Below are 13,017 nucleotides of genomic sequence, written 5' to 3'. Positions count from 1 at the left end.
GGCCATTGTGTCCAGTGTTCAAAGGTTACCATTTATATGCCCACCATCCCTCCTTTTTTTATGTGATTCACATCCTGAATGAAGCACTAATGGGCTATTGTACCATTGAAATCACTACTGACTGACTGCCCTTAACTTAACCAATGGGGAAAGATGCATTCTTACTCAAAATATGGTCAACTCTTTTTCCTGCACACACACACACACGCATACCGGTGCAGGGTCAGTGTGATGCATTCCCTGGGGTACGCTACTCAGGTTCACCACCTCAGGACAGGCTGGTGTCTGGTGGGTACAAGAGGTGTACTTTAGCATAGCCACTGTCTCTCTCTGGTTTTGTGGGTGGTAGAAGCTGTGAGTGAGAAAACTTGGACAATTCCTGCTTGACTAGTGCCATTCTGCTTAGGCCATGAGGATGAGGGGCTGAGTGCTATTGGTTCAGTGTTCATCTTGTGACTGGAAGGTTGCAAGTTGAATTCTGGCTCACAGCAATATTTTCTAACCCAGATTAGTACCATGTCTTGTAATAATGGCACAATAACTTGCCCCATTCTTTGCAACTTCTAAGAGCTTTGTGGGCTTAAAGAGGAGTGATAGAATACCCTTGTGAATCTACAAGGGTGTTTTACCATAGGATTGAACCCCAAAAAGCTTGACTCACAAGTAGACCCATTGTAGTCTTGGCAGGAATTGGCCCAGAGTTTGTCCACCAGCACTGATTTGAAAGACAGGCACTCACCAGCATCAAGGAGTCACCCACAGGCACCTACAACTGGAGGTGTGCCAGATTGTGAAGTGTTACAGTGTGATGGTGGTGATGGGAAGATTTCATGATTATAGTAACTATTACATAATCCATTGCAAAAGAAATTGAATTACAGAGGAATGTTTTTTTTTCTTTCTTTGTGTTGAGTATTAAAGGCTTTTGAGTTTTGATTCTTATGGTTCTATTTGAGTAATGCATGAGTGGGCTTCAAACTTTTTTTCCCTTCCTCTTTAGTTCTTGAATAATCCTTGGTGGTGACTTAAGGTTCTGGGCTCATTGATTCAAGCCTCTTTCTAAGCTGTGCTCAATCTTCAACTTCAAAGCAAAGAAAAACTTCACTGGTTTTGAAATTATTACAAGTTTATAATTCTGATGTCTTTTTTTCTTTTTTATGATTTGGTAAATTTGCATCAGTATAGACTTTTCTTATTCATCTAATTTGATGTTTTTTATTTTTCATTCTATAGTTAGTTTTTATTTAATGTTGTTTATTTCATATATACCATTTTATTATTATTGTTATTCAGATATGTTTTCTCAAATGTTATAATTTTTTTTTTGTTTGTATATGTTGTAAAAACTGTTAATGCCTCCAGCTTGAAAAGTTTCAGTTCTTCACTCTGTCAGTAAAGAAGAATGAGTCTTTTTATCAATGATGAATAACTCTAATGGTGTTATGAGTGTGAATCAGTGTAGATCCAGATGTCTAATGGTGCTTGTGTCTGTTTCCCTAGCCTGTGCTGGAGGCTGAAGGGACCAGGCTGGGAAAAATGCTTAGACAATTGGAGCCTGTTGCTTGTTGTGCTTCTTTTTCTTTTTTTTCAGCCTGAGAGCAGGAAGTTAATAATATTGCATAGCTAGTCTTCTCTCCTTACCCATTCCCTTAAGGTTGGTGAGCCAGTGGTGCTCTTACAAGTTGCCCCACGTTATTATCTTGCAGTTTGGGGATTTCCACCTGATTTTTTTTGGACCTTCTCCTCCTCCTTTTCCTCCCTCCACCTTGTACTGCACAGCTGCCTGCACCTTGGCACTCTATAGTGGCCATGGGTCTTGTGGTGACTGCTGATTTGCTGTGTCACATCTAAGGAATCTCAGTCATTCCTTGATGTTGAGGGTAAATGTTCATTATTTTATCTTATGTTAGAGTACAACCATGTTTTTTCTTGCTGTCACCCAAGTGCTGAGTTGCTGCTGTGTGTGAGTTTTAATATCAAGATAAATAATTTGTCTTGCCATCTGAATTTCCAGCTAGTAAAAGTTTTCTAATGTCATTTGATAAAGCCAGGTTAAATGCCTTATTTGCACAGATAGTACCTTAAAAAGTAATTTGGTACATCATAAAGCAAATATGAACTTCAAGGTATAGATATTTAAAAGAAATTATAATATGTATGTCACCATGAGACCACTTGTTCACTGGAGCGGTGGTGGGTGCAGGAGGTTGGCGCATGGGTGTGTCTCTTTGGAGTGAGAGTACATTGCTGTGTTATAAGCCCCTTGATAGACAGTCATGGGTTTATTTAGTTTCATTGTTTGTTTTGGAAAGTGTGGACAGTTTTTATTGTGCCTGAGTGGAACTTTGCCCAGTCCAAGCAAGAAATGTTTGTGTGTCACAGCTCTGGAAGTCACGACAATAAGTCCTGTCCTCACGTTTCTTTCCTATAGCTTCCCTGTATTACTTCATAGCATTTGTTGATTGAATTATGGAGAACTTCTCTTTCAGTACCCCTTTTTATGCCTTGTGTTTTTCTTGCATTTGTATGTATTTCAAGTGTTTTGTGGTCAGGAGTGCATCCATCACTACATTGAGAGAGCTACCCTTTAGAGTGGAGATTCATGACAGCAGTTGCTTCCCTGGTGGTATAGAGAGCCATTGCATTCCCCACGAACGCAGACAGTCCCCAGGAACCCTTCTTGAAGAAACTCCTGGTAAATTGTCCGTATCTTTCATATTTGCAGTCCGCATAGGTGGAAAACCACGAAAACAAAATAGGGCCATGGCTCTTCTCAAAAAGGGCATCGATATGGTTTGCAGAAGAGGAACTAAAGGCAAATAAGAATCTATTCTACAACACTAATGGACGAGATCTTTAGGATCAAGGGGTAGTATTTTCAAGGTACAGTGAATGAAGTCTGCAAGTGATGAAGACGCCTACAGCCAACATCTTGAGCTTGGCTTGTTGTAACTCAATCTATAATCATTATTACTATTATTATTACTATTATTACCATTATTATTATTATTATCGTTATTCTTACCGTTGCCATAATTACTAAATGATTTCTTTATTTTGTAGTTCCTAAAAGTGGATGTTGCTTTCCTCTTCTTTTTGAGCAGATAAAACCGTTTCTTCTAACCTGTGGTGGGGGTAACCCATGGATTGTCTCTGGTGTTCTGTAGAATAGGTTCTTTATTTTATTTACTTGGGTAGCAACAGTAATATTTCTTCCCCTTTGAATCTCATCTTCTGTGTGTCTGTACTGGCAGTCCGCGTTGGTGTCAAAGTGCGCAGACCGTCGCGCAAGGTGGCCACAGAGGGAGCCAGCCTTAGCTTCGTGCTCCCCTCCTCTGACTCCCCTCTGTCCACTCCCCGCGCCTCTCCCCGACCCTACTCCCCCAACCCCCAGGAAAAACCCCATGCAATCCAGTCCATTATTGGGGAGAGGCAGACGGGCCAGGATTATGATGATGATGATGAGGAGAATGAGGACTATGATAGTAATGAGGAATGAAGGTGACTATATGGAGTAGGATAGACACGTTCCAAGACACAGCTGCGTTAGTCTTCTGGTCACCAATCATGGTCAAACACACAACGCTCCCTCACTGCTTTACTCAGGCTTCACGTCATGCCTCACTGCAGCTCCAACTGGTGCTGTTTTGATAATTTCACTTGACCAGTCATTGTATCATAGTATTGCAAAGTTAGCTGTGCTTTCTACAGACTACAATTATTGCCAGTAATGAAGTGAAAGGAATTCTTGCATTTCCTTCCTTCCATGTTACGCGTTTGGTGTCTTGCATGCAGTTGCTCTCTCTAGTTTGAGTTGGTAGTCATAAGTTAAACTATGATGATCCGTAAGGTGTTAGTATTGATGGAGTTATTCGTAAGCAGAAGGAAAGCCTTCAGTTTTATTTCCATCTTAGCTAGATAGAGTTACACAATGCACTCTGGACAGATAGAGGTGCTGCAACCTATCTCTCTTTTAAGAAGTCAAGCAAACATCTAATCAAGGTGTAATTGCAGTATTATCTACACATGGAAAAGTTTAAATGAGCCACAAGAAGACAATTTTAGTGGGAACAAACTTGATCCTTATTTAAGATTTTGAAGGAAGCTAAATCCTGAAGATATATATATATATATATATATATATATATATATATATATATATATATATATATATATATATATATATATATATATATATATATATATATATATATATATATTTTTTTTTTTTTCCCAAAGTTAATTTTATGAACAGTTGACTTAGCTGCTGTTCCTTGAAGTGGCAATATGCTGCAACATACACCAGGCTGAGATCCTCAGGCAACTTAGATCTCTATAGTCACTTGACAACACTGTATACAGAGCTAGGAAGGCAACAGTTTGTCCTGCCACATGGGGAAGCAAGGAAGTGATTAGCACAGGTGTGGAATGTCAAGTGCATCCTTTACTACCTAGAGTTGATTGCAATACTGGCCTGTTACCTTGATATGAAGGATGTTGTGTTCCACCTTGATCTGCACCTTGAACTCTGAGGAATCTTAAGTGAGTGTGCTCATAGATGCAACACTTAGATGTGTTTTTGGAGGCCATGTTTGACCATGAATGGTTGTACAAGTAGAAGACAAGAAGAGTGATAATCAGATGCCTGTTATTAGAATCCAGGACATGAACACACTTCCCTAGTCCCTTTACTGTACGTGCAGTCCCCACTTCCCACTCATAGAAAACTGGCATGTCTACTAAAGGATTGCAACCCTAAGTGGTGCTAGACAAGAAATAGTTTGTTAGCGTCATCATCTCCCCACTAACTGTCCTCTTGACACTTTGTTCAAGTCGTGAAAGACATCCGGTTTTGAAGACAACATTTGCATTAGCAGACTCATAGATATTTTGTATGTCCTAGTCACCTTATTTTTTAGGTTCTATAAGTCTCTATCTCTCTCACTCCTCTCAGCATATGAACACCCCAAGCAAGCACTCAGAAAGACACTTTTACAGGATAGCAATTTTCCAGGACTGTGAACCACACACTAGACATCATAAGTATTTTTACAGATGATACCAAATACAATCCATCACTGCATTGGTTATAATGATTTTATTCTGATGTATGCTGGTTTTTTGTAGTACACTTATAGATTTTTTTCTCTTTCTCTCCATTAAAACACGTCTTGAACTCTCACTGCTAACATCGGGAATCATCGGAAGAGGCGTTTGGCAGAGGCTTTAACACTAAGTTTGTGTTTGCTGTCACTGGCTCTCTCCATGTAGATCAAGTGGTGATGCATTAATTGTACTGCTCTTCAATACTTTGAGGGTGTGAGGTGGTGTGTCATGGTTTCATTAAGCATCTCTTGGCGGCTGTGGTGCAGGTTGTCGCGTGTTGCTGCGAGGAGGCCCCTCTCTGGGTCCTCTTCCTCCCTCCGCTGAACAGAGCATGGGTCAAGGGACTCGAGCCTGAGCCTCAGGCACCCCAAGTCTGTGAGTTCCACCGGCATGATGTCAGAGGCACTGGGGTGTTGCCAGAGACGCGAAGGACGGGGAGAGATGCACTGACTGCTTGGTGCTGCCTCGCTGCTTGCTGTAATGCAACACCACAGAGTTATCTAGTGATCTATAACACTGATGACTGAGGCCATGATAACATGAAATACTAGTGCAACTAATGCTGTATCTTGATGTCAACATTGAAATGGCATCCATGTCACAAACAGATCCATTTCTCTCTCCCTCCCTCTGTTTCTGCAAAGCCACAGTGGTCAGGCATCATAAATGGGAACATTAAGATGGCTAATCCATGCATATACTAACTGGAAAGCTCTAAATACTTCCTGACACATTCTTGTTCTCTCAATATTGAGACGCATGACAGACTGCTGCTTGCCTCTGGTGGCCATGCACACATGCACACACACACACACACCAGTGCTACCACACACCTCTGTGCTGCCTCACACTGGCTGGCAGTGTGTCAGGAAAGTGATGTCTTGGTGACTCAAGAACACAACATCCAGCAAAATCTCCATCTGAGTGTTATGACTGTCTGACATGCTGCTGGCAAGGGTTTGGCGAGGCAGGCTGGGCTGTGTGGTAGCAGTTGGCGTGGGTCTGGTTGACAAAGCATCTGAATCTAATGAGAGAAAACTCCTTAACTTGCTACTTGATTGAAGGCAACATTCTTGCTGCTGTGCGAGACTGACGGCCAAGCTCGTTTATGCTTGTTTCTTTAATACTTGATTTGTAACACACACTTAACATGCCACATAATGGAAAGTAGCCAACCTTCCCTTGACCGGCACACAACATGCAAATCAAGACTTTAGACTCTTGTTGGTTGTCAGGTTGTGTCAAGCAACGTCATAGGTAAGTGTTGACAGTGTTCTTGAATTCATCACACAGCATTACAGTTGCACCACATCTCTGCACACTGAGCACTGCACACTGGCAAGTCTCACTCATCCTCACTAGTACAGTGTACACCACACAGTGCAGACACTTATCACCAATACTATCTAGGGGGATCATCTTTGTCATTATTCATCATAAGATGTATTGTCTTCCAATTAGTGACAACTGGTTATTGTTTCCATGTGTGAATTATATACTAACATTCACCCTTTCTCTCTTCAGTGTGTGTGTACAAAGTGTGTAACTAATGTTCTTTGAGCTCCTTGTTTCAGATTCACTTACTAATTGCATGATCTCAAGACTTGTCTTTGGTGTTTGACTACAGCAAACTTAAACAATAGTCATTCATTCAGCACTCAATTGTACTGAAGTCTAGTCACTTCTTTAGTTTATTTTGTCAATGAATGATAATGCCTTGAATATTCTGACCTTAAGAGTGCCAAAGGCTTCTCTTGGATGTCTAACAATAATGATGATAATGATTTGTCCTCAGTGGATTTATTGTGACTTTGTGCATTGCTGAGACTTGAGTGTTGTGACTATATCATGAAATAACATCTGGCTTCTAGCAGCAGGAGTTTAAAACTGCTTTTATATAGAGGACAGCATAGAAATTGTTCAGTACAGAGTTTTCAATGACATTTCTCTGTCCTGTCTCTTTCAGTCCGCCTTAGCAGACTCGGCGCTTCCAGCACACACTAGGTAGTACTGGCCACTTACTGTTTGTTGTGTCGCTGCACTGTGGCGGGCGGGGAGTGCCTGGGAACACATCGCTGCCAGCTGTATTATGTCCACTCCTCACCCTTGCTGTGCCTATCTCAAAGCTTTTAAATTCTCACTTGGTGTTTTATACCAATGGTGGCGGTCTTATTTCATTTATTCGTCCAAATGCAGACCTAATGGTTGTTAAGAGTATTGCTTTAGATATATTGGGTCTTTAAGAGTACTGCTTCACTGTTGGGTAACCAGAGTATGGCTTAGATTCATTGTGACTGACTGTCAGCAACATCAAATTGTTTTGTGGCACCACTTCGGTGCAACAAAGACAAATGTTGCTTCAGGCTTGTGTCTTGAGTATTTCTAAGACTGTATTACTTATAATCACTTGTGTTCATAGTTCAAATGCTTTTTGATTTTAAATTTTACTGCTTTTCATATGGTGTCTTATGACTCGTGTTGGCACGAAAGTGATGTTACTGTAGAGTCAATTAATTTGTCTATCGTGAGAGTAATGATGCCTTTATTTCATGGATCATTATACATTCACACAAAAGATCCGAGCTGCACTAAACAGTTGATTGGCTTTATGTATAGTAGTAAACATTTGTAGTGTGATGTGCCAACACTATGAGATACTCTTCACATCATGTCCTTCATTGTGCTATCTTTTATAAAATAATAGACATTTACAGTATGATATGCTTAAGGACATTCATACTTTGAAGGTCTGTTATACTCACACCTTTCCAGCAAACACAAGATGTTTTTGTATGCTTATGCTTTTGTTGATGTAAATTAATTCCTTAGCTTGATGCTCTTTTCTTACATGCTTATTCATTGCTGTTAATTGCCCAACATGCACTTATCATGCAAGTTACTCCTTTCACTAAACTTGCATGTGTGTACCAGTTGTCATATGCACATGAATACTAGATGGGTGAAAGTGTGTGTGTGTGTGTGTGTGTGTTATAGTCTACAAATTCTCAGGAAAGGATTCCATCTCTTTAAACACCTTTGATTTATCATCTAGGTAATAGACATTGTGTGTGGTACTGATGCAGCAGGACTGTTTTAAACCTGATGAGTCAAACCTGGCCAGGTGTGTATAACTAATTGCTTTATGATAGTGTGCATGAGTGATGTGGTGAGAACACTTACTCATAGCCACTCATCACTTATCACTCCTGGTGAAGTGTTAGGCTGCCAGCCAGCTGCCTCCTGGGGGCCAGTCTCTATTTCCCATTGTTGAGGACAGAGCCAGAGATTACTACTCACCACTGCCTCTTTTTATGATTTTCCAGTGTTAATTTTTATATCAGGTTTAGTGTGAGTCAAACACTACATAGAACACATTTCCACAATTTTTTGTATGTAGAACCTGATGTCTTTTTATTTTATCCAATAATTTTCTTTGCCGACTACCAACGTGCTGAGTTGTGTTTGCCGTAACACGTGTCTGGCTATTGTGTGCACCTTGAGTGTCCTGACAATGTTCTCCGTGTGTGCGTGTGTTTTTGTTCACTGTGTTAGTGTGTTGTGCAATTAGTGCAAGAAAGGTTGGTGCTGCCCTATCTTTGCCTCACTGGCTTAGTAAACAGAGATGCTCTCACATAAACCTTTTCAGACAGCATGAGGAGACCACCAACATCTCAAGTCAAGTAGCTAAGTGTCTGGTTGGGATGAAAAAGTTTGTTCCTAATGTGTTTTTCTCCTCTATCTTAACTGAAAGGTTTTATGGACTGGAAATAGTACTTGCTTGTGTGACAGAATTGGTTTGTCTCTTATTAATCAACACACCTTTGTTGATAATGCAACATCCCACCTGGATTGCATGACTAGTGCCTAAGTCTTAAATATGCACTAAGTTTCTTTGTATCTAGAATAGAAATACAAAAGAGCAATTTTTAGTGTTGCTTGGTAGAATGTTCATAGATCAATAAAATAGTTAGCAACACCTGGTGAGGGAAGCCTTGGCTCTCACCATCACTGTGTATAGAGATAGTCACTCTAAGCATGCCCTTCTTGACCTCCATGGCAGACTATGGTTCTGCAGATGTCTTTGCCTTATATAATGTGGAATTCATGTCCTTTGGTTGCATTTCATTGTATTCAATATTGACAACAATATTGACAACTGATTGACTTTTCTCTCACACATTGTAAATTTTGGTGAGATATGTACACAACTGGTTTACTTAAAAACAGGTGTTTCTGCAGAACTAAAAAGTCGTAGTACTTATACTTATATGTTTTTAGTTATATCTTAAAATATTGACAACATAATTTTGTTCAGTTTGTTTATGTATACAAAAGGTTTCACTAGATTTGATTTAATACATTAATGAACATTTAAAAAAAAACACCAATTTGGCAAATGATGATGTCTTTGTATGTAAGTACCAACTAGCTTAGAATCCTTTATCCACTCAATGTTTAGTGACACTACTAGCAGGTTACAGTTGGCTTTCTAGAATGTAAACACTGATAAAATATAAAGCTTGTGTTGTGTAGGTGTTCCAGGATCAGAATGATTGTAAATCCAGAATACCTGTCCTTTAAGTATTCCAGATCAAGGATTCTTAGTGTCATTCAGATAAATTTAATGAATCTGCTTCATCCATTCTCAAATTGTCAAATTCCTTGCCATTGTTCTCTCTTCATCCCCCCCTCTGCCCCTCCCCACCCAACTCTCTCTCTCTCTCTCTCTCTCTCTCTCTCTCTCTCTCTCTCTCTCTCTCTCTCTCTCTCTCTCTCTCTCTCTCTCTCTCTCTCTCTCTCTCTCTCTCTCTCTCTCTCTGACCACAGACCCTCCAGACTATACTACTGTCCCCTCTTTCACTCTCGTTCTTATTTGCTTTTCGTTGGTTTTGCTTTTTCTTCTCCCTTTCAGTTTTCTCTTCTTTTTTCTCTTGCTCTCCTCCTTTATCTTGTTTGTTTTCTTTAATTCTCTGCTGTTCTTTCTTCTAACCACGCTACAGTCACTCACCACAGCCCTACCCATACCTGAAAATATTGGAAAATACTCAGCTTCTCGAAAAGGAATAAACGGTATCCAAAAAACAATCACTGGTTTGCATTCACAGTTTCAATCAAGCACTCACTCATCAGCACATACCTGGCTGTCACCTGTTATTGAGTACATGGAGTCAATATATGTTTGAATTCTCTATCAGTCAATCATCAACACTTCACAAATTAATCCTAATTAGACATGATGCTTGCCAGGTTTGTGCTACGAGTTAAGACAGTTTGTCCACACTTCCTGCATTGTCTATGTCTGTCATTGTCAAGATTTCTCATGCTTACAACAGATTGCTAGTGTCTCATTCTCTCTCTAGTGAAGTCATGTCTACAGGAGGTACCTGAATTTCATGCTTTTTTAAGAATACACAGGAGGCATTATCCAGTTCCCTCCATTCTATCCATCCCTTGAGATTTAGGTTTAAACTTCAAGAATTGTTAAATTTACTACCATGAAACTCCACTACCTCCTGTATTACAACACTGGTATTGCTTATCTCCCACACAGCAACAATGGTGGTCTTTGTCTCTGCTTGATTCCATACATTCAAATAGCATGACTTCTCACCAAACTTAAGAGCTATTACACATGTAATGTAATTATAGACAACTAATTACCAATAAATTTAGTCTTGTCAAAATTTCCCATAAAGCACACAGTATTTTAGGACTAAATCTCTATATTCATACACTAATTCAGTATGTAGGAACTGACTAGCCCGGCAGAGCCAGCAGGACTTCAGCTGACTCTCTCCTGTCTTTTATTTTCAGTTCGTGAGCTGCGTATGGGTCATAGAGTCAAGAGCTGTACTGTCGGCTTCCCACTCCTTCCTTCCTTCATGCGTGTCCCTAGAGACCACGATGATGACGAGTACTAAGCCGTGGCCAGGATGTCTGTTGCATGATGCCATCGCATTCTGCAAAGTTCGTTATTACTGTTCAATACTTAACTAGCATCTCTAATTTTTTTATTACACAAAGTTTGATTGTTTCCTTTGTTGTTCCTGGTTTAGATTTTAATTGACACATCACAATCCTTGACTCAAGCTTGGAAATGGGTACAATGGGTATGGGCGTCAACACTCCCATCCATTGGCTCTTCACTCGACACGATTCTTAAGTCCTATGTACTAGTTTAATCTGTAATTAATTTTTAATTAAACTTTTTTATACATGCTAGAAGAGGTTGTAAAAATTATCACTTTTATGTCATGAGCACTAGTGGGCCAAGATGCCACTGCGATGGTAGCCTGCAGCCCCGGCCACTGCAGGGGTGGGCAAGTGTGTGGGTGTCTCCCTCCCTCCCCCCACACACACACACACACACACACACACACACACACACACACACACACACACACACACACACACACACACACACACACACACACCTGCCACTGAGCCGGAAGCTGACCCAGTCACCAAAGACTGATAGGGTTTGTGAGCCACGCTGGGTTGTATCATCTTCCACGCTGGGAAGTTACTTGTAGCACGATAGGGTTTTTTTTTATTTAGCTTAATTTATTCCTGTTTGAGCATAGTTTGTTTGCTCAAGTGAATGAAAGTTGTGGTAGTGAAAGGTTTCAGAAGATTGGCCACAAAGTATCTATAGGTATGCTATGTGGTGAATAAACACCCAACATTACATTATTCAACACCTGAGTATTTCAATGCCTGAGAGAGAGAAAGGTCCATTTATGAATATGTTAATTGTTTAGTTTGTTAGACTCTTGAATGAAAGACAACGTACTGTTATACTACAACACTGACATTTGGGACCTCGCAGCACGTCACTAGATGGAGGAGGCGGCTTGTATTATGTCACGTCAGAACAAAGCTGAAACATAAGTGGGAATCTCACCTACACATGTATGCAATGACAACACTTACTCTTTAAAGATTAAATGTTAAATCACCTAAGACACACACACAGCTCAAACCTGAATGAATTAATCTTTTTCAATCTCACCAAATTGTGTCAAAGTTGTGAAATACTCCTTGAAGCACTGCCAGCAATGCCAGTAAGGTGCGGCCCATGGGGCGCCCCGCCGCCCACACAGCCGAGACCACATTGCATAATAAGGGACTTGCACAATCCAGAAAGTCACAGTGTGGCAGTACTACTTGTCCTCTCACAAGAAAAGCCCAATTCTGACTGAAATAAGGTAATCTAAAGGTAACAATTATAAAACCAAGTGTCATTAGGTCAGCAGGGAACTGCTGTGCTACAGGATTAAGTGTGCTTAATCTCTGTTGCCTGTGACAGAATCTTTGTTCATTGTTAAATACACTAAAGACTTCATGCAAGTGATTATTACTACTATTACCATTAAAGGAAAGAGAGAGAGAGAGAGAGAGAGAGAGAGAGAGTCAAGGAGCTGCATCTGCTGTGAGTCACACAGGTTCTGTCACAGGCAATTTTTCTAACACATTCTGTGATAGGGAATGTAGTACTCCTATATGGTAATTTTTTATGCTACTGTGCTCATTATGAATGAGTTTTGTAACAAAGTATGTATCATGTTTATCACGAGCATCATAGAAAAGACTGTTTAGTAGCAGTATGTACAAATATTTAGTCCTTGTCTTTTATTATGCATTTCTCACAGCTTGGCTTTTAATGGAAATTTTAGACTTTTCAAATGATCTAGGATTCAAATGTTACACTTAAGGATTTACTGGACATCTATGGCAAGGGAACTTTGATCATTGTGTATCATGCAGCTGCTTGAGTTGGTTCCTAGTGATAAGGAGACTAAATTGTCAAACCCAACTCATTGAAGATTCCTATGATGTTTATATGACAGAAATGTACATAGGTATTCAGTAAAGTTTTCTTTCCATAGAATATATGCATCTCTTTCCCAA

At 40.1% G+C, this 13,017-nt stretch overlaps 1 protein-coding gene across 12 annotated transcripts in view; it reads left to right on the top strand.

Annotated features, from left to right (window-relative positions):
* The window catches only part of LOC123510406 (tropomodulin-like), an 85,542-nt gene extending 72,525 nt beyond the window's left edge, over window positions 1-13,017 (top strand). For 6 of the 12 annotated variants that reach the window (XM_045265566.1, XM_045265563.1, XM_045265564.1 and 3 more), the window contains 2 exons: window positions 3,255-3,501; window positions 10,921-13,017. In XM_045265566.1, coding sequence (XP_045121501.1) covers window positions 3,255-3,499 — 245 coding nt within the window. In that variant the 3' untranslated portion in view covers window positions 3,500-3,501; window positions 10,921-13,017. Of the gene's footprint in view, window positions 1-2,725; window positions 2,884-3,254; window positions 3,502-5,372; window positions 5,482-7,072; window positions 7,111-10,920 lie in introns of those variants that run through there. The other 6 variants (XR_006676484.1, XR_006676485.1, XR_006676486.1 and 3 more) reach the window with 5 other exon arrangements.

Source organism: Portunus trituberculatus, chromosome 29, assembly GCF_017591435.1.
Source record: "Portunus trituberculatus isolate SZX2019 chromosome 29, ASM1759143v1, whole genome shotgun sequence".
In the NCBI taxonomy this organism is placed as follows: domain Eukaryota; kingdom Metazoa; phylum Arthropoda; class Malacostraca; order Decapoda; family Portunidae; genus Portunus; species Portunus trituberculatus.
Note: the sequence above shows the minus strand (reverse complement) of the source record. Positions and strands in the feature narration are given on the sequence as shown.